The sequence below is a fragment of the Ascaphus truei genome, chromosome 5, assembly GCF_040206685.1.
Source record: "Ascaphus truei isolate aAscTru1 chromosome 5, aAscTru1.hap1, whole genome shotgun sequence".
Lineage (NCBI taxonomy): Eukaryota > Metazoa > Chordata > Amphibia > Anura > Ascaphidae > Ascaphus > Ascaphus truei.
Window position 1 is genome coordinate 296862012 of NC_134487.1, and position 22898 is coordinate 296884909.

Here is a 22898-nt window from a genome sequence, read left to right on the forward strand (position 1 = left end):
TAAGGGGACCTTGCTAGGAGATTATATACCTAGAAGAGGAGGGGCTGGCCTGCCACAAACTGCTCAATAAGCAGTTGCAGGTGATTGGCTAAATATATTCAATTACACCATAGTAGTGTTGCCCTCTAGGAGCGTGCTGCAAAGGATTAAAATCGGCCCAACAAATAATGTAAAACAAATATAATCACTGCGCTTCTCCATGTAAAGAGCATGCAGCTAGTGAAGGAAATGGCCATACAAATGTGCAAAACAGAAAGTGAATCCCTGCGCTTCTCCCATAGGGATAGCAATCAATGGGGAATATATATATATATGTATGGTGTAAATATCTATAAGAAAAAAGGAGACTTTTGGTATACATCCTTTGATCAAATAATGCCAAGCCTGCTAACCACGTCAAGGTAAGTCTCTTTAGCAGGTCCCTACGCTAAATGCATACTAGTGTTATGTGAAATAAACCCAGAAGGGGTTAAAATATCAAAGCATATGCTTGTATAACCTAGTGCAATTAAAAACTGGTATATACCAGTACAGATACTCACATGTAAGTGAAGTGAAATAAGGGGACCTTGCTAGGAGATTATATACCTAGAAGAGGAGGGGCTGGCCTGCCACAAACTGCTCAATAAGCAGTTGCAGGTGATTGGCTAAATATATTCAATTACACCATAGTAGTGTTGCCCTCTAGGAGCGTGCTGCAAAGGATTAAAATCGGCCCAACAAATAATGTAAAACAAATATAATCACTGCGCTTCTCCATGTAAAGAGCATGCAGCTAGTGAAGGAAATGGCCATACAAATGTGCAAAACAGAAAGTGAATCCCTGCGCTTCTCCCATAGGGATAGCAATCAATGGGGAATATATATATGTATGGTGTAAATATCTATAAGAAAAAAGGAGACTTTTGGTATACATCCTTTGATCAAATAATGCCAAGCCTGCTAACCACGTCAAGGTAAGTCTCTTTAGCAGGTCCCTACGCTAAATGCATACTAATGTTATGTGAAATAAACCCAGAAGGGGTTAAAATATCAAAGCATATGCTTGTATAACCTAGTGCAATTAAAAACTGGTATATACCAGTACAGATACTCACATGTAAGTGAAGTGAAATAAGGGGACCTTGCTAGGAGATTATATACCTAGAAGAGGAGGGGCTGGCCTGCCACAAACTGCTCAATAAGCAGTTGCAGGTGATTGGCTAAATATATTCAATTACACCATAGTAGTGTTGCCCTCTAGGAGCGTGCTGCAAAGGATTAAAATCGGCCCAACAAATAATGTAAAACAAATATAATCACTGCGCTTCTCCATGTAAAGAGCATGCAGCTAGTGAAGGAAATGGCCATACAAATGTGCAAAACAGAAAGTGAATCCCTGCGCTTCTCCCATAGGGATAGCAATCAATGGGGAATATATATATATATGTATGGTGTAAATACCTATAAGAAAAAAGGAGACTTTTGGTATACATCCTTTGATCAAATAATGCCAAGCCTGCTAACCACGTCAAGGTAAGTCTCTTTAGCAGGTCCCTACGCTAAATGCATACTAGTGTTATGTGAAATAAACCCAGAAGGGGTTAAAATATCAAAGCATATGCTTGTATAACCTAGTGCAATTAAAAACTGGTATATACCAGTACAGATACTCACATGTAAGTGAAGTGAAATAAGGGGACCTTGCTAGGAGATTATATACCTAGAAGAGGAGGGGCTGGCCTGCCACAAACTGCTCAATAAGCAGTTGCAGGTGATTGGCTAAATATATTCAATTACACCATAGTAGTGTTGCCCTCTAGGAGCGTGCTGCAAAGGATTAAAATCGGCCCAACAAATAATGTAAAACAAATATAATCACTGCGCTTCTCCATGTAAAGAGCATGCAGCTAGTGAAGGAAATGGCCATACAAATGTGCAAAACAGAAAGTGAATCCCTGCGCTTCTCCCATAGGGATAGCAATCAATGGGGAATATATATATATATATATGTATGGTGTAAATATCTATAAGAAAAAAGGAGACTTTTGGTATACATCCTTTGATCAAATAATGCCAAGCCTGCTAACCACGTCAAGGTAAGTCTCTTTAGCAGGTCCCTACGCTAAATGCATACTAGTGTTATGTGAAATAAACCCAGAAGGGGTTAAAATATCAAAGCATATGCTTGTATAACCTAGTGCAATTAAAAACTGGTATATACCAGTACAGATACTCACATGTAAGTGAAGTGAAATAAGGGGACCTTGCTAGGAGATTATATACCTAGAAGAGGAGGGGCTGGCCTGCCACAAACTGCTCAATAAGCAGTTGCAGGTGATTGGCTAAATATATTCAATTACACCATAGTAGTGTTGCCCTCTAGGAGCGTGCTGCAAAGGATTAAAATCGGCCCAACAAATAATGTAAAACAAATATAATCACTGCGCTTCTCCATGTAAAGAGCATGCAGCTAGTGAAGGAAATGGCCATACAAATGTGCAAAACATCCTATTAGATCCTCTGCTTGCTTCGATATTTATTTTTTAGACGTGCGTGTGTGTGTGTGTGTGTGTGTGTCAAGCATTTTACGCGGCACATTAATACATGTGCTCTCAGTTAATACAGCAATAGAATTGCTGAGATCTGCAGTAATGTTCTGTTTCCAACTGCATTGTTCTACCAGGAAAATCATGACGCGTGGTCATGGGGAAATGCTGTAGGAAATTTCTAACAAAAACATGTGCCTAGTGAGGAGGCTGCATTAGAGGGGAACTTCTTGGCAAGTGAAAGGAAGCGCCTCTGATTTTTGTTTTTCACCGGAAATTTGCACATTGCCCATTTCGCAGCCCCCCTCCCCCTCAAAGCAGGCCCCATTCCAAAAAATAAGTTGAGTATATTGGGACTTGGATATCACACTTAGAAAAGATGCTTATTTCAGGCGGCTGGTGTCTGAGTTTAATTTGGACAGAACTACCAGGAAAGTTTCACTAACTCTTGGCTTCTTTTCTTTAATCTTAGAATGAACCTTTTTTATTTTATATACAATACAACACCCAAAAGTTTTGTAGAAAATCTTGGTTGGTTTCATGGGTTAATGTCCATGAATGATTTGTTTCCGCTCTTGTTTTTGTAATCCTGCACATATTAACGCGAGTGACTAGGTGGAGAGCCAAGAACATATACTTTAGGTACTTCTGTCATTAAATAATGTTATATTTATTTAAATTAAGCACTATACGTACAATCTCCATTAAAGCTGCAATCCAGGCAATATCCTACGTGGGTTGTTTTTGTGTTTTTGTGTTGTGTGTTTGTGTTTTTTTGTGTGTGTTTTTTTTTTTTTTTTTTTAATCCGTTCTGTCCTATGAGAAAATACTTGTAGCATTTTTATTTTTTTTAAATTACATTTTTAATGTATTATGTAACGAGCATTTTTGTTTTTATAGCAACAATTTACAAAGTCACATCCGCTTCTTCTTCTGAAACCGGCTCTGGCACACCCCTTTTTGAGCCCTGCGCCCCTCTCTAGCAGTGCACCAATTGTATCTAGTGACTGCCTGGTCACATGATCTTCCCCACAGAACTTTGCATCTTTGGTTCTCTTCTGCTGCACTGACATGCATTTAGTGAACCCACCGAGCCGAATCTTCGCCGCTCGATCGGCAACTTATCTAATTACTTATCATTGTGTGGATTGTATTGATTCACATATTTAAAGGGGGGGAACGCACCTTGTCTGCAGCTTTAAGGACATCTCTTACTATACTTCTGAAACCTTGTCTGTAACTTGAGACCCCCCCCCCCCTACGTAATGTATCGGAATACTTGACATTGTCAGCAATTATATTGGGATAATTACATGACGATGACAACTTTTCTTTTTTTTTTTTTGTATGTGATGTATTTTTTGTTTCCTGCATCTCGAGTCGGGTAATAGGGCCTCTCGGCTTTTTTCCCTCTGTGGCAGAAGGACCGGGAACTGATTGCGGCTGTGAAAGAAGGCTCCTGTTTGTAGTTGGGCTTTTGTGGTGGTTGGGTTGTGTACATTTTGGCCAGATGCATTTACAAAACACTGATGATTAAACAAAGACCAAGTCAGATCCCAGGATCCGAACGCGATTAGAAAACTAGGTCAGGACAGGAGAAGCGTTTCCTTCCTTGTGAGATGCGAGGAAGGCTGAAGGTCAGGATGCGTTTATTCATTTGTAAATACTCAGCTGGTATTCGATTCCCGGCACACAGAGGCCAGACTGTCTGAGGACAGCCATGCTACACCAAGAAATACCTCGAGTGAATGAGAAAATGCCTTCACTTCCCATGACATAAAAAAAAAAAGCATCAGACTTCTTTTGAAAAGAGCAAATGAGAATGTGCACACAGCGCAGCATATCCTGCGAGTGCTGTGGGAAATTACAGGCGTTTAACTATATTATTTTGGAGCATTAAACTTTGCTTTTCCGTTTGCACATTTTCATTGTGTTGCTGCCTCCTTGGATTGAAGCAGGTTAAAGGTGCGGGTTTGTTCTTCTAGGTATGGAGCAGGGGGTCTCTGGAGCTGAGCTGTGTTAATTTAATCTCCGCAGACCCCCTGCTTCCCCGAGATACTTCTCTCCGTATTTGCCCCTGGTAGCAGTAGTTTGGCCAGATATCTTTCCTATGGGGAAAAATAAAATGACTATATCCTGACCCCTGGACATCGTGTACACAGAAAAGTACTGTAGCATTTATAAAGGAAAGCCGAATAAACTGCGTAGCTGCTTATAGATTCTCTAATGAAATAAAGCACCTTTTGAAATCTTTTCTTTTTGCGGTTATTTGAGCAGATTTTTTAAAGCTGTGTTGCCCTTCTTGGCTTGATGGCTGTCTTTACAATGAAGTCTTGGTTAATTCAGGAAGTCTCTTCATAGTGAAATAACCCCACCACTCAGCCTCTCAGCAGCTCTTCCATATTGATTTTGTGTGATACCTGGCCCTGTAATTCATTTATTATTAACACCAGAGTGTCTTCCGATAGTAATGGTTTGCATGACCGGTATTGGAGGATCTGAGAGGGAATTAATTAATGGCTGGCAGCCGGAGAACATGAAACTGTAGTACACCTAATATTCACTGTTTTTTGTATGCAAGGAAGTTAGAAGTGTATAGTGCAGTGGTTTCCAACCATTTTACCGATTAAGGAACCCCATACTTGTGACATTCTGCGGAACGCCGGCCCACTCTACAATGCATCTGATCTCAGACGCGCTATTAAAGTGGTCTAGAACGTTTCACCGCGGCCAAACAAAACTCCATTGGGACACTTTGCCGCGATGTCCGCTCCTGTGCCCAACAGTCTGCTGTGCTCCGACAGCTGCATGTTTTAAATGTCCCGCGCGGGACCGCTGCACTGCCTATATGGCGCATCGGAGTGGGCTATCTTTAAATGTCCTGCGGGCAGTGCAGTGGTAGTGGGACATTTAAAGATGCAGTTGTCAGAGCGGCAGGCTTGGCTTGTTGGGTCTGTTGCGCAGTGGACTGGACGTCACAGCAAAATGTCCCGCGGTGAGCTGCCCAGCGGTACAGTGTCCCGGCGGCAGAGTGCTGACTGCGTTTTTGGTCGCAGCCAAACAGCGGCAGCAAAACTTTCCATTCCATTGTAAGGAACCCCGACCCTCTCTAATAGCGCGTCTGAGATCAGATGCATTGTAAGGAACCCCAACCCTCTCTAATAGTGCGTCTGAGATCAAATGCATTGTAAGGAACCCCAACCCTCTCTAATAGCGAGTCTGAGATCAGATGCATTGTAAGGAACCCCAACCCTCTCTAATAGTGCGTCTGAGATCAAATGCATTGTAAGGAACCCCAACCCTCTCTAATAGCGCGTCTGAGATCAGATGCATTGTAAGGAACCCCAACCCTCTCTAATAGTGCGTCTGAGATCAGATGCATTGTAAGGAACCCCAACCCTCTCTAATAGTAAAATGTATAGGGAATGTAGCACAGGGAGAGGTTGCATAAACAGGCAAGGACTGGTCCAACCTGCTTTTTTTTCTTTCTTTTCTCTCCAATGGAGAGGACATATATTTAAGTAGGGATGTTGTGAAACTATATATGGCTCATCCTTTCGCTGCATTTCCGCGTTGAGCAAATGAATGTCTTAGAATTTTCCGCGACCCCCTTCGCATCAACTACTCCATGTTAATATGCTATTTTTAAAGCTGCAATCTGATCTACTCGCCGCTATTCTTACCATTGCAAAGTCCCATTACTTCCGTTTTTAGCAATGCCACTCTTCTTAAATTCTGTAGTTCAATTCTGGAACTTTGCCTCCCCGGGATGTTAAAATGGCTCCTGTCACTCACACTTTTTGAGCTGAGGCCAGGGAAATAGGGGAGGTACAAAATCTTCAACATTTTTTTAATATTTTGAAGATCTGAGAAATAAGAGGGTCAGTCAGATAAAGAAATTCTGCAGTAATCTTGCTGCACCTGAAGTGGGTGAGCCCAGAAGAACACCCGAATCAGCTGTCCTTGTGACCTTGAGCAATTCGTTCTGCTTCCCAGCACCGTAGGCATAAAGAATTAATCAATTGTACAAAACATATTGCATATTACAGGGTTGTCAGTCTGTGGAGGACACGTTGTATACCACTGCTGCAGTGATTTAATACGCTTTCGTAGAGTTTCTCAGAAAATGACAGCCATGGCAGTGGTTATTTGTCACCAATACGGCTCAGAAATTGGAAACGGCCAAAGAATCTGTGGGCCAAATCACACATTTCAAAGCGGGAAAGGCAGATTATAGCGTTTAAGGGAGAATAACTAGTGCAGTCTTTTGAAGCGGGCTATTGATTTTTATTTATTTATTTCCCCGTGCCTTGAGGAGTTTTAGGCTGTTGGGATGGGGAGCTGGGGAATCATTTAGTAACTGTAAAATGTTGGATATGCTGCATTACACACGGTCAGCTCTGTATTACAAAAATACCCTTGTTGCTGTTTTCCTTAATCGTGTGATCTTGAGTCTCGTGAAATAATTCACGCTGAGGCTATACTAGGCGGACGTGGCGTTGCACGCGCCTGCCGCAGAGGCGATTTGTGGCCTATGGGAGGCGTGGCCATGACGTCACGGAGCTGGTTTGCCCTCATTGGCTGAACCGCTCACGTGACCCGGCCGTCACGCAACAAAATCAAATTATTTTGACGCACGAAACATACGCGTGCTCTTGCCATCCTCCATTGAGGTACGGCATTTTGTTTGCGGCGCAAGCGCCGTCACTCTCGCCATGGCTGCAGCCTTGGGAAAACAAGGTGTTTACTCTGTTTCCAAGTACATCATATAATAATGCTCCCTGTAATATTCAGTTTTATTGTATTTTCTCCTTCCTCTTCTCCACATGAAGTGTATCTGAAGGTTCTGCACCTCAGCAGCTAACCACTGATCTCTCATAACTATGCACATCATGTTTGGCTTGGCCTTCAGAAGTCCTGGAAGATGAGCTTGCTACTGAATATCTGTCAGTGCCAACCTTTTTATCACCTTTACTGGTTTATGTCAATATTGTCAGCAGCTATAAACAAAACATATACTGTGGATGTAATTTGGGGTCTTCTGCTCTTTGTATGCATTATACAAGATGGTTTATAACCAAAAGGGACCTTGAAACACCCCAAATATTGTATACATGCATATCATGGCTTTATAGAGCTTTTTCATGCATCTCATACTTTTGTGGGACCAGCAGACCAAAAAGTCTTTGACCTAAATGGTGCCAATTTGTAGATTTCTGGACTGTTAACAAGAAATCTCAGCTCCATTCTCCAGTAAGCCAGGTCTCCATCATGGACCATGGACATCCTTCACATAAGTGATTTCCTTACCATAGAGATGCAGCTTCAGAGGGAACCTTTAATTTGGAACACATAGTGTCTGACTTGTTTTATTTTGATGCATTAGAAGGCATCACTCCCTGAAATTCTACTTTCTCCTTGAATTATAGTCTTTGGAACCATGTACTTGAATGTGGAGAACTACATCTTGTGGTTCTGTTTTGGTCACAGTGTTATAAAGGGAATGAATGGTATTCACCAAATAGTTATGTACTGTATTTCTTGCCACTTAGCTGCGTGTTTTTTTTTTTTAAACTTGTTATTGTAGCGTGACCGATAATTGCTCGCAGTGTTGGCATAGTGGTATCGTATGGGGAGCACGTTTAGAAGTGGATATATACCATAAGTAAATAAGCTGTATTTGAGATTCACATTAATGCCCTTTAACGTATTCAGTTGTGTTAACAATACAGCAACCCCAGTGTTAACTTTCATTTTTAAAATGGCTATTTTTCTCCGTCTTCTGTGAGGTTCCCAGGGTCAACATTGTATCTGCATTAATCGGCCAATAAAACAATGAAAAACAATGTGTTTATAATGTACTACAGATTTGACCTGATCTCCATGGTATCTTCAAAGGGAACATCGCAATTCCTGCGTCCTTTCTGTCAAGCAGACAAAAGGGGACAGAGCAAACACCCTCCATTTCCTTACTGATTTACAAATGTATGATTAAAATCTGGTCCAATTCACAATGATTAAAAGATATTAATTTGTAGTTAGCCGTAATAAAGGCTTGTACCGACCGGTAAATATGACCGTGTGTCTGGGTTGCATATTTCAGGTATTTGTTTCCTCTCAAATTTAGAATTAGCCCTGACAGATGTCCCGGTATGCATTAAAATCATAGGAATGCAATAATGAGGTTGGCATTATTCTGGGGGTTATAGGGAGAGCGTTGCAGAGTATTTAATACTCTGATTCATTTGGGTTTAAAATCACACTTTCTCCTAGCCATAGAGGTCACAAAAGATTGAGGGGGAGAAAAGACGCCCACAAAAGCGTGGCCTGTCCTTGTCAGAGACACAGGTTTTGAGCAGAAAAACGATTATTTTCAGTACAAAAATCAGAATTCAACAAAGGGGGTGTTCTATCAATAACACTTTTTTTTTTTTTATATCTTCAACTTAAAGACCTCTTGGCAGAAAGACACTCGGATATTAGATCCCTTCAAACAAGCACGGTGCCCTTTTTGCATCTTAAATATAATAAGTACTATTTTGTGACGAGTAGCCACATTTTCTGACACATTTTGATATATTTTTGTTGTTGTTAATTTCATATTTTTCCAGTTAAAGGTGTCCCAGGCACTCCTGAGGGTTACACTTTCAATTATTCCGGGTGATGGGAGCATAGTTGAGGGATAGTGTGATGTTTTTGGGAAGTTGTTGGTCATTTTTAGTGCCCTATGTGGAGGAAGTGAGTCCGCTGGATGTTTTTAACACCTTTCACATACACACGTCACATACACACGTCACATACTGTACAGTCACATTCACACACGTTTGGCGTTCGTGACTGGTGATGGTTTGAAGACACACATTTTTATTTTTTATAGCATTACACTGTTTTTTTATAGTTTGTTGCTGCTAGGAATAAAAAAAAAGTAAAAAATATCTATTCCGTGACATTTGAAACTCGTGGGGGAATTTTTTTTTTTTTTTTAACTTTTCCTTCTACTAGCGTCCTACACTGCATAATGCTACAAAGTTTTTCTTTATGCTTCTAGTACTGTCCTATGAACAAGTGGTCGTTTCAGTTTCTTTAAAGGTGCAATCCCACGTAGTTGGCCGGTTGAATTTCTTTCATTAAGGGGATCTGAATGGGAAAGTGTTTTGTCAATGAAGGGCTTTCTTTCCCCTTCTCCTAACCCACCTCTATCAGCGAACCAATAAGGTTAAGGGGAGGTGGGATTCTGGCTGCACAAGCACTTGCTGATCACACAGTGACATCACACACAAGGGAGCAGCCAGAGGAAATCAACCCCTCCCAAGTCTCGCGTTAAAACTACGTACAGGTGTCAGATTAGAGTAAAAAGGGTATCCATTACCACGGTGAGACCCCTTAAACATGTCACTTTGATCCAATGAGGGATTGCCCCTTTTACGTTGGGGCTCCCCAAGTTAAGTGCTCAGGAACAACCAACTGGCCCATAATTTCACAATGTCTCTAACAATAAACCACATTGACTTAACTTTTAATTATCACTAAGACCAATTGCTTACGTTAGTGTGGCCTGTTGGTTACTCTTGAGGAATGAATTTGTAGAAGATGTTTACACAGGTTGTCATTTTCAGCCCCACTCCTTGAAGTTGATTTTCAGGAAGTTTGCCAACCTTTTTACAGGGGTTGTGAGGGCCCATGCAGCAGCTAAAGGGGAAGCACAAAGGCTGGGGGGGCTGGGGGGGGGGGGGGGAATATGAGGAGAAAAAGGGGCGACTAGAACAATTTAGTGGCAGCCAAGGAGTGATGCCAACGGAGCTGCTTCAGTGAGCAGTGTAAAGCCCCCCTGCCCACCCAATATCGTATAGCAAAAATATAGTTTGAATAAGCGCACATCTGTACTGTAAGGGTTGCACGCTTTTCTTTTTGTTGCCATCAAATATTTACATGTAGTGTGCAGGAACTCTGGTTGGGGTTCTGTGTAGAACATGGAATCTGTCCAGCCCCAGGTATACATAAAGGAAATCTTCCGGCACTTGGAAAAGCACAACCAGGGACGTGCATTTAGCGAGAGGGGATCAGTAACTAGAACTACTTAAGAAAAATGTCAATCTCCAACACACCGTCTCTCTGCATGTTTTCCATGGCGAGCATTGGGTGCATTCGCAAACAGGTGCCAAGTCCAAGATAGCTGGTTTTTCAGTGATCAACCCTTACTCGTGAAACAATTGTAGTCTAACTTGCAGGTGAAGGTATCCGCCAGTAAAGCTCGCTGAAGCTGCTCAGCAGACAACGGTCCTCATGAAATAGTCACGAGGCACTTAGAACAATCCATAAACCACGTTCGCTGAAAATAGCACATTCAGTTGCATTGATATCCAATAGATCACGGTGTGTTCTCACAGATTTTCTGGAAGTGTCTGCATGTGTACTGAGCTTAGAGTGCACAGATCAATACTTTACCTAACTAGACCACTATATTTGATGCGGCCAGAAAATATAGACTATAGTATATACAGTGCATCCAATTTTGAACTTTGACAATATCCCAGCGATGCAATGGAGGCTTCTATTTGAGAGTTCCTGCTTCAGATGTCATTGAGCATTACAAGTTACTCTTGGTTCCAACTTTCAAAAGGTATTTTATAGTCCAAATTGTAAGTGTTATATATTCAACATAAAATCAAGAAAGATGAGCAATGAAAAAGTTAAATACCAAGATAGAAAATACATGTTCAAAAGGTATAGTATATTGAGTCTAATACAACATTGCAAGGATATCATAGTCCACGACTCCAATCCTCACAAAAGTAAACACAACGTGTATATAGAGAAATCTAATACATACAATGTAAAGGTAAATAAACCTTACCACAAATCATAAAAAATAGTAGGCTGCCAGCCTGCTGAGTGAGACTCATTCTCCAGAGCAAGAGGACAGACAGGAAGTTTGCAACGTTGCTCAGTTTTACAGTATTGTATTTTAGTTTTTTCTGATAGTGATTTAAAAACTATTTTCGAACTATTGGAGTGCCACAGACCTCAATTGGGGGTGGTGCGTACCTAGTATATAATTCCATGAACAGGTTTAATACTTTTTGCATAGTGTCGTCATTTCCATAAATATCTCTTAATATTTTGTTCTCTTCCCCGGTCTCAGATTGGCAATTACAAGCGCACAGTGAGGAGGATAGACGATGGGCACAGGCTCTGCAGTGATTTGATGAATTGCATCCACGAGCGGGCGAGAATCGAGAAGTCTTATGCGCTGCAGCTCACAGAATGGTCCAAGAGATGGAAACAGCTGGTGGAAAAAGGTGGCAACACACAGATGTGTACAATATATGATCTGGTCCCAAGCACTAGAGTAAAAGTTCTGTTTTATATATAGATATACAGCAGGGCCCCGCTTTTCGGCGATCTGCCGTTCACGGCGGTGCCGAGAAGGGGGCCGCCATGTCTGCGCATGCGCAGAACGTGCCGGTCCGGGGTCACGCATGCGCAGAACGGGCCGGTCCAGGGTCACGCATGCGCAGAACGGCCGGTCCAGGGTCACGCATGCGCAGAACGGGCCGGTCCGGGGTCGCGCATAATGGAGGGGTTTCCTGCTGTCGCGCATGCGCAGAAAGGCGCATTGCCGGTCTACGCATGTGCACCTAACGAAAATCACCTGTTCCGCTTTCCGGCCATTTTCGCTTTACGGCAGGTCCTCAGAACGGAACCCGCTGTATTAGTGGGGCCCTCCTGTATATGCGCAATGATGGAAATGGTTGAATTATTATTTTGAAGGATGTTAAGCCAGCAAGAGGGATTGTGGGGTGAGGGGTGGTCTCGGAGCTGAACCGTGCCATATTCAGCTCAAGGGTCACCCATATTACCGGGATAATTATTGCGTTGGTTGCCAGGGAAATAATATAGCCGCAGCGTGATCTGTTGCAACTTATTTATACAATGTTTTTCCAGGAAACATTACATTGAGCGTTACCTCTCGTTGTCATTGTATGTATTGTATGTCCTGGGCACAGAGTTATAATGACGATTATGACAAAACGGTGAAATGGCTGTGGCCGTATTGGAGTTACCATGACATATTAGAAACTTGTGCGGTAATTACCTATATAACGGGGGGGCGGGGGGGAGAAAGGGGGTCCCAATAATCTCGGGTCCCCATAATCTCGGCTCTGGAAATGCAGCTTTAAGGCCTTGACCTCTGAATTATTCAAATTAAACCTATTCACAGAGAGCCAGATTGCACATGAAGGTGCTGTGAAATAATATAGGATACAGCTGTGCAATAATATAGAACATAACACTTGTTGCTGCTCATTCGGCTATTTTAAATACGAGGTTGTACATTTTCATATAAGTGTGACTTCACGCTCTCTAGTAAAGCAATAAACATGTAGATACCTTTTTTTTAGCAACAGAGTTGTCCAAGCTCCTCTTTGATTCCTTTAGAAATGGTCTGTGTTTTGTGCACACTCCATGCTGTATGTTTATGTAAATGACGAGGACCAAATTAAGCCTGGGAATTCATCTTAGTTTTCCAATCTTTTGGAAAAAACGAGAACTAGGGCGCTAGCTCGAACTAGGGGCACCAATAGGCGGAGGAAGGGGAGTATAAACACAATGGGTGATACTACCGTCATAGGTAACAGTGGTTTTCTCCAGAAATGAGTCCTATCTGCTCAAACCCCACTCGGATCTGTCCAAGATCCTTAGAACATGTGGAAAAAAGAGAGAACAGGGGAGCAAAGGACAACAGCCAGAAGGGAAGGTCAAGACTGTGTGGTAAACAGCCAAAACTCTGACAATACAGAACTGTATGTATGTGTATAATATATATATATATATATCAGTATGAAAAACGAGTGCACAGGTTTACACTCAAAGGGGAGTAAGGATGATATGGTAGAGCAATAATTGCATTACTTACACGGCCATGTGTAAGCACAGAAGAATAGAAAGATATCTTTTGTAGTTTCCTTCACATTCTGCACGGCTGTGTGCAGGGTCAATCTGTGGGACTGGTCTGGGTGTGGGACTGAGGTGCCGGTAAAGTAAAACTGCTCTGTGCTGCTCCTGCTAGGTCCTCAGTATGGAACGGTGGAGAAGGCTTGGCATGCCTTGATGACGGAAGCAGAAAGAGTCAGCGAGCTCCACCTAGAGGTGAAAAACGCACTGATGAGCGAGGACTTTGAAAAAATCAAGAACTGGCAGAAGGAGGCCTTCCATAAGCAGATGATTGGAGGGTTTAAGGAGACAAAAGAAGCAGACGATGGGTTCAGGAAAGCTCAGAAACCATGGGCGAAGAAGCTGAAAGAGGTAATTGACCAAGGAATATCCAAGATCTCTCGTGCAGATAGATGTGTGGTTCTGGTAACGGTAGAGTTTAGAGGCACTAGATGCAATATACAAATACAGATCGATTTTATACAAGGCACAGAGCGCTTTGTCAAAGGCTGAACTGTGCTCTGTTCTGCAAAAAGATGTTCTAGATCCCAGAACCTGCTGCTCTACACTTCTGCCCCACTTCTGCACGAGTAAATCAGTGCTCTTCCAAGCTTGGGTCAGTAGATGCCATTGATTTTGATTTGAAAATGACTTGAGGTTATCTTGATATAGTGCGCGTCGGGTTGAAGATTCACAGAAACATGCGCTTTCTCCCTCGGCCGATTTTTGCGTCGTTCTTGCCTGGTTACATTTCTGTTCGTGTCTTTATGGTGTTTGTATTTATAGGTGGAGGGTTCGAAGAAGGCATATCACGCTGCATGTAAAGAAGAGAAGCTGGCAACCTCCCGGGAAACCAACAGCAAAGCCGACCCTGCCCTAAACCCTGAGCAGCTAAAGAAACTACAGGACAAAGTGGAGAGAAGCAAGCAAGACGTGCAGAAGGTAGCTGGTGTGCCGGCATCTTTCCTCTCTTTTGGCAAATTATTGTTCCGTAAGAACTGTTTGTACAGGAAATCTTCTATTTGTTATACACTCATGTAATGCCTTGCTGTGCTGTCTCCACGTAAGGGAGGAAACGCCCTATAGAGTAAACACACTTTTCTGTCTCTTGGGTAGGTAAACTTTACTCCACGTGTTGCAACAAAAAGCAAATACACGGCAAGACTGAATCTCTAGAGGTTTTTTCCATAGGGAACAGAGATCCTGACACACGTCTTTGAAGCTCTCCAGTAACTACAGATGCTAACACTCGCTTGTTTTGTGATCTAATTTAGGGGTGTGCAAACAGTTTGCCCTGCGCCCCTCTGCTGGCTCCCCCTCTGATCGCGCCCCCCCCCTCCTTACCTTGGCTCCGGCGTTCTGACATCACGACGTCATGTGACGCCATGGCAACGTGGTGTCACGTGACCCCGCAGCAGCATTTGATGCAGCGTCGTCTGAAGCCATCTGGGCCAATGTAAGGTAACTTAGAGGCCTTCACCGCTCCCCCGGCATTTCATTTAAATGACTTCGGGAAGGGCGCGGGACCTCTGTAAGCGCCGCTCCCCTCCCCCCCCCCCCCAGTTTGCGCACACCTGATCTAATTGATTATGATGCCCCCTCTCTCTGGAATTCCCTACCACGCACCATCAGATTATCCCATTTAAAAACTCCCTGAAATCTCACCTTTTCACAGGAAGCCTTTCTAACACACCCCACTGCCGGCGAGATCACACTCCGCCCTGAGATACACTCCATCCCACCGTGAGCAGCCTCTATGAGCAGCCTCTACCTTTCTGTTTCCGCATTGTCCCTCATTCCTCTCGAGGTGTAAGCTCTCCGGAGCAGGGCACTTATTACCTCTGGTGTCTGTGCATGTTTGTGCTCGTATGTAGCCATGTAATGATCAAATACCTGTAACCCCCACTGTACGGAGGGAGATGTTGGCGCTTTAGAAATAAGCGGTGATGGTGATAATGCTCCGCCTCACAGAGCATCTTTTTATTGGTGTATATCTAGTGTCCATTCTTTGTGTACAAGAATAAATCCGACCTTACTATCCCCCTTGGCATGAAGTCACGAACATACAATAACCAGTGAAGTGCCTTAGATGTCTGTAATTCCTTCCACACTTAGATGAAATGCTGCTTTAAAGAGGCAATCCAAGCTATCTCTCTCCCTCCCTCCCCTCTCTCTCCCTCCCTCCCCTCTCTCTCCCTCCCTCCCCTCTCTCTCCCTCCCTCCCCTCTCTCTCCCTCTCTCCCTCTCCCTCCCCTCTCTCTCTCCCCTCTCTCTCTCCCTCTCCCTCCCCTCTCTCTCTCCCTCCCCTCTCTCTCTCCCTCTCCCTCCCCTCTCTCCCTCCCCTCTCTCTCTCTCTCTCTCTCTCTCTCTCTCTCTCTCTCTCTCTCTCTCTCTCTCTCTCTCTCTCTCTCTCTCTCTCTCACCCTGCCTTTTACCATTATCACCTAGCATACAATGCTTCCACTGCAGCAAGGGATCCTGGGAAATGACATGCAAATGAGCACACAATGTGCCACCTGTTGCCTGAAATCCATTTTTACATGGAAACCTTATAAGCAAATGCTCTGCTGTTCACACAGCTTTTAAGCACAGCATGGGATTAGATGCAAAGGCAGTCAAACCACTCACAGACCGCTGTTTCGACCTTCTGGGTCTCAGTGTGAGGTTGGTTGTACTGGCTTTTCAATTTTCAAGGCTGGGTAGGTTTACTATACACATTTTAAGTTATGATTGGTGAAAAAGGCGACCAAAACCTGTGCCACCTTGACAAAGGTCCCTCTGGTGGACCGAAACGTTGGTTCTGTGTCTTTGTTTAAGAATATACTCATTTTTGACCTAACCATTGAGTGCTGCCCATGTGATTTCGTCTAAAGTGTGTGTGTGTGTGTGTCGTCTCCTCCCTGTTAGTCCAACGAGAGGAGTATACAATTAACAATGCAGTAAAACAAGCAAAAGGCCGAACACGACTCACAAGTCATTGATCATTTTACCGTGTTCACAAATATTATGGCAACGTTCCCAAATCATTGAAAATTATCCATACTTGTCTAAAAAGAAAATTCGCCTCATTTTCACCTGCTAGGCTTATCCCTGGCATTAGTTAAATTTTTAGTTTATTAACAAATCTGTTAAACTTGAAAGCTCTTCATTACCATGAGACCATTGATAACACAAAGAAAAGTGCTTAGGCGCTACGTGCAATAAAATAAAATACTAACAATAATAACACAATGTGTACAGGGCAGCCAGGAACACTAGCAGAACAACACCAGAGAGAACACAAAGAACATATACAGACCAGCACCCAAAAAGAATCCAAAGTCCCTAATAGAGTCCAAACAGATGGAAGGGAAGATAATCCAAATGCTCCAATCACTGTAAAATCTCCAATCCGGGAGTCTGTGACATAGGGACAGAAACAAAGAAAAATAATAGTGTAATATGTAATGTTAAAATGGGACAAACAACATGAAACACTTAACAGAAGACAAACATAAAACAATCAAGCTGAAAGAAAAATAACTATTTAATAAAACAAACGGAGCCTGCTGCAGCGGGTCATCAAGGGGTTAAAACCCAAAACCCTACTTACAGCAGGACTGGAATAACAAGCATGTGTAGACAAGTGGGGCAGACGCCTGCAGCAGTGGGGGTCCTCAGGGGCTCCCTGTGTAGTATCTTTCCTTCTAGCTTCAAAACACACTCCAAGATGGCTGCCGAGTAAGGGAACTCCACACTCTCCTGCTTGCCTGCACTGTAGCTTCAATGATGCTGCTTCCTGCTTCACTTGACTGACACTTCTCACAACCAGTGTAACTCCAAGGCACCGTGACCTTTGACCCTACGCGTTTCGTGACTCACGTCACTTCCTCAGGGGATCGAGACCATTGTTTTAATTTTATTTAATAGCTAAACTTCTCTCCATGCGGATCTTGCTGAGCTCACACACTGGGTTTTTACCTTCTCCTTTTCCTTCCGGCAGACACAGGAGAAGTATGAGAAGTCCCTGAAAGATCTGGATGGCTCCACCCCTCAGTACATGGAGAACATGGAGCAGGTGTTTGAGCAGTGCCAGCAGTTTGAAGATAAGCGCCTGCGCTTCTTCCGCGACGTGCTCCTAGACGTCCAGAAACACCTCGATTTGTCAACAGTGGAAAGGTAACCCGGCCGGGATTGTCCCAGTCATGCCCTCTGTCACAGAGTCCATGTCAATTGTACAAAGTGGGTAAAAGCTTCATGTATGTTTATAGATAATGTGTGGGAGGTAAGGAAGGGTCCTGATGGTCTTCCGGCCAAAAGAAATGGAATATATATTACAGTGTTCGACAAACCTATACATTTGCTCGCCCCGGGCGAGTGGATTTAACCCCCGGGCGAGTAAATATTGGCCCAAGCAGCACACGTTTGGTACTAGGTGGCGAGTAGATTTTTTGGTGATTTGTCAACCACTGTATGTATGTATGTATGTATGTATGTATGTATGTATGTATATTATATATTAATATTATATATTATGAATTAGGTCTCAAAGGTCCCCCCAAAAATCTTAAATCTCAACAAAGAATCTGAGAAACTTAAATATGTTAAAGAAATGTTACCTGCTGCTCACCTGTTGCAAGTCAATGCGCCCCTAGTATTAATATGGTGCACAAGGGATAAATAGCAATATGTTTGCAAATTGATAAGACAACCCAAAAAAGACACCTAACTGCACTCTGTTAACAAAAAAAAAGGGGGTGGGGGGGGAAAGGTAATGGCCGGAAAAATACAATCCGTGGGTGCTACGGTCCCAAATGGCCACTCTAAAGGAGTTTCGAATCAAATACAATCTTTTATTAGGTATATAGCAAAAACATGTAATAACAAATAAAATCAATGAAAAATTAATTTGGAGGTCGTTACGGACTCTACCTAATAGCCGCCCTAATTAGGTAGAGGATATCTACTAGCAGGGAAACCCGTGTGTATAGTTCATAAGTGACTCTGGGTGGATATTGTTTTTATCATCCTTACACATGATGTTGTTCTGTATAATAATACAATAGCAGCACAGTGCGTATACGTTTGTAATTATAGGACTTATTTAAATACAAGATGAGCGCTGTCTCATTTCAATGTGAGCTCACAATTATGAGTAACTTATTTTCCTAGCCACACTAACAGGATAACGCAACTCAATGTCAATTTATAATGGTTACAAATATGTCGCTTGTGTTTAGTAACAAACTGCTCTCGTCATACCACATTTTTTACCGCACTAACAGCAGGAAAACGCAACTCAAATGTCTATATTTAAAATGTTACAAAGTATGTCACTTGTGTTTTTGTAACAAATTGCTGAAGTCAGACCATATAGTTAGTCAGGGTGTTTAGAATGAGCTTACTGTAACAGTGTCCTTAGCAATGCTACATATACCATTACGCTGTTCCTTATATAGCTCATATAGCCAGCAGTGCTATATAGAAAGGTGATAGGAAATGGTGTTTGTAATCTATCGGTTATACCGAATTCGCCATATAAATCCCAACTGACATATGAACAACTTATTAGGTGTATTACCCCTGCGTTAGCCGCTATTACTAATAACCGTATCCTGCATTGGTCACAATCTTGTATATCGCCATATGACCTGATCCATGTGGTAGCGCTTCCCTGATCCGTCTCTCACGCCAACTGGCGTCAGCAAAGTGACGTCATAAAAACCGACGCACGTTTCGTGTTATGGAAACACTTTATCAAGGTAGGAGGTATGCCCTGTGCTTATACACCTAAACAGGGGGTGTGTGCACCAACTCCACGACCAATCATATGGAGCTATAGCCGCAAGTGTAAACAGACATCTCATCTGCCAATAATCAATGTAATTAAGTATATAAGACATTGCTATGAAGCACAGAGCATACCTCCAACCTTGGTAAAGTGTTACCATAACACGAAACGTGCGTCGTTTTTTATGACGTCACTTTGCTGACGCCAGTTGACGTGAGAGATGGATCAGGTCATATGGCGATATACAAAATTGCGACCAATGCAGGATACGGTTATTAGTAATAGCGGGTAATACACCTAATAAGTTGTTCATATGTCAGTTGGGATTTATATGGCGAATTCGGTATAACCGATAGATTACAAACACCATTTCCTATCACCTTTCTCTATAGCACTGCTGGCTATATGAGCTTAAAGCTGCAGTTCAGTCTTTTTTATTTATTTAATTCAATAGTTTCATGTGGGCAATCTCTAATTACCTAAAGAACTGTATAGCTGCCAGTCAATTCGTTCTCCATGTATTGATTGGCGAAATCTTTAGATATGGGATATGTTTTTCCTCTGCTTCTGTCACTCAGTGGAAGCTCATGAATATTCATGAGCACTCCTGCACTGACATGTGCTAGAGGGAGGGCAGGGCTGACAAAGGGGTGTGCCAGAGCTTGTGACAGGACATGAAGGGGCAGTGCCTTAGTAAATGGTTGTTAAAATAGAATACAAGAAAATTGGTCTTTCAAAGTTGTTTTTTTTAAAACAGTAAATGCTAAAAGTATTTTTTCTTACTACAGAACTGATTTATTAAAAAAAACACACATGCAGGATATTGACTGAACTGCAGCTTTAAATAAGGAAACAGAGTAATGGTGTATGTAGCATTGCTAAGGACAGTATGTTACAATAAGCTCATTCTAAACACCCTGACTAAATATATGGTCTGACTTCAGCAATTTGTTACAAAAACACAAGTGACATACTTTGTAACATTTTAAATATAGACATTTGAGTTGCATTTTCCTGCTGTTAGTGCGGTAAAATATGTGGTATGACGAGAGCAGTTTGTTACTAAACACAAACGACATATTTGTAACCATTATAAATTGACATTGAGTTGCGTTATCCTGTTAGTGTGGCTAGGAAAAAAAGTTACTCATCCATGTGACCTCATATTTGAAATGAGACAGCGCTCGTCTTGTATTTAAACACGTCCTATAATTACAAACGTATACGCACTGTGCTGCTATTGTATTATTATACAGAATAACATCGGATGTTATGATGATAAAAACAATATCCACCCAGAGTCACTTATGAACTATACACACAGTTTTCCCTGCTTAAGTAGATATCCTCTTCCTAATTAGGGGGGCTATTAGGTAGAGTCCGTAGCGACCTCCAAATTAATTTTAACTGGTTTTATTTTATTTGTTACATATTTTTGGTATACCTAATAAAAGATTTTATTTGAATCGAAACTCATGGACGTTGGGGGACACTAGCACCCACGGATTGTATTTTTCTGCCCATTCCCCCTCCCCCTTTTTGTTGATATAGAGTGCAGTTAGATGTCTCTTTGGGTTGTCTTATCAACCTTTTTGCAAACAAACTTAAATATGGCATGGAAACATTAACGGTCTCGCAAGGGGTCGTCCCTCCTACAGAAACGTTTAATAGAGCACCTAGTCGCCTCCAGGGCATGATTAACACGTTTCATTGCAGATCTATTGATGCCTTGTTTTGGTCTTTCCATAATAGCCACCCAGGGGAAACCAAGCTAAATCTTCCGTGTAAGATCAAATATCTTCTATAAGGGACTGTTTTAGGACCCGATCACTAATATATATTATATATATTATATATTTTAACAAGATTATATATATATATATATATATATATATATATATATATATATATATATATATATATATATATATATATATATATATATATATATATATATATATATATATAAACAAGATACAAACAGCGCAAATTTTAACAATGTTAGTGTAGTAGAAAATATATAAACCACACTTCTAGCCAAATCAGTCAATATAAAAGAGGTATAAACCCTTACAATCTACTAACCCTACAAACTGCAGCCAAAATAGGTCTGCGGCTCCACAATCGCCGCCTTGAATGTATAGAGAAGAATGACCTAAGCGCAAATATGCAGGGGAAGAGAGAAAGAGAAAGGAACATCATAGGGCAGTATATAAAAAAATCAGATAATAAATTGGTAAGATATGCACTTACAATAGTAGAGCAAATAAAAGCCTTTAATCCACTTGTATAATATATATATTATATATTTTTTATATATCTAATCCAATGTAATTTAGCAGGGTCTAGGTGGGGTATATTCTAGGCATTTTGTGTCATAACACAAGCAGAGCTTTTAGCTGCAGCTTCCTATATATCTTTATGTACATAAGCAGCTGTACATGAAAGTAGATGACAAAACCCTATTAATGCTGATATTTTGTTTCATCAGCTACGCCAATATCTACCAAGACCTGGAATACTCCATCAAATCAGCTGATGTGCTGGAGGATTTGAAATGGTTTCAAAACAACAATGGTCCAGGCATGTCCATGAATTGGCCACAGTTTGAGGTATGTGCCTACAATCCTGATTTAGTGGGGATATGTATCGGTATCCTGAGTGTAACCCACATTTTACCAAAGATAAATTAATCCTATTGCATTAAATGGGATATTTTAAATACATAAAAATGTACTGTATGGGACTCCCCCAAGTCTGGTTTTCTTTTGACCTGACAAGATATAAATGATATGCACAAAAATACCCTGTTTGCCTATTAACAGATATTTTATCAGTTTGCATAATTGTTGAAGGCTTCATTCTCATCTAATTGCTTAGAATGGCCTTTTAATGACGCTAATAATATTATCATTGACCCACTTGCCCTCAGCACACCAAACCCCCTGTTACCATGTCAGGTGACATCTATGGCATTGGATGGGGTGTGTGGCACAAAATGAAAAAAAGCTAAATACAGAATTATACCGTTTTTTGCTTTTTTTAAAATAAATAAACACCACAATCGCTGACTATATACCATTTGACTATGGTATACAAAATAAAAGCAGCCGCACTTTACAATGAATTAATCAAAGTGTATTACAGGCATACCCCGGTTTAAGGACACTCACTTTAAGTACACTCGCGAGTAAGGACATATCGCCCAATAGGCAAACTGCATCTCGCGCATGCGCCTGTCGTCACGCCCTGAACAGCAATGCCAGCTCCCTACCTGTACCGAAGCTGTGCACAAGCGGGGAGACTATAGAGCATGTTACAAATGCGTTATTTACATCAGTTATGCCCGTATATGATGATTGCAGTACAGTACATGCATCAATAAGTGGGAAAAAGGTAGTGTTTCACTTTAAGTACATTTTCGCTTTACATACATGCTTCGGTCCCATTGCGTACGCTAATGCGGGGTATGCCTGTACTCACATTTGTACAACCAACATTCATAAATTCCTTCTTAGTCAGTGAGTCACTGTGCCCAGAACAGGGGCAGGCAACTACACAAGTCACCAACAGGCCAGCTATTGGGGATATCCCTGCTTCAGCACAGGTGACTCAGTCACACTGAGCCACCTGTAGTGTAGCAGGGACTAATATGTGGCCCCCTG

General features: G+C 41.9%; 1 protein-coding gene across 4 annotated transcripts in view; it reads left to right on the top strand.

Annotated features, from left to right (window-relative positions):
- Nucleotides 1–22898, top strand: part of PACSIN2 (protein kinase C and casein kinase substrate in neurons 2) — an 84099-nt gene that overhangs the window by 50936 nt on the left and 10265 nt on the right. For all 4 annotated transcript variants that reach the window (XM_075602803.1, XM_075602807.1, XM_075602805.1 and 1 more), the window contains exons 3-7: nt 11671–11827; nt 13600–13835; nt 14250–14405; nt 17446–17621; nt 21725–21845. In XM_075602803.1, coding sequence (XP_075458918.1) covers nt 11671–11827; nt 13600–13835; nt 14250–14405; nt 17446–17621; nt 21725–21845 — 846 coding nt within the window. The remainder of the gene's footprint in view (nt 1–11670; nt 11828–13599; nt 13836–14249; nt 14406–17445; nt 17622–21724; nt 21846–22898) is intronic.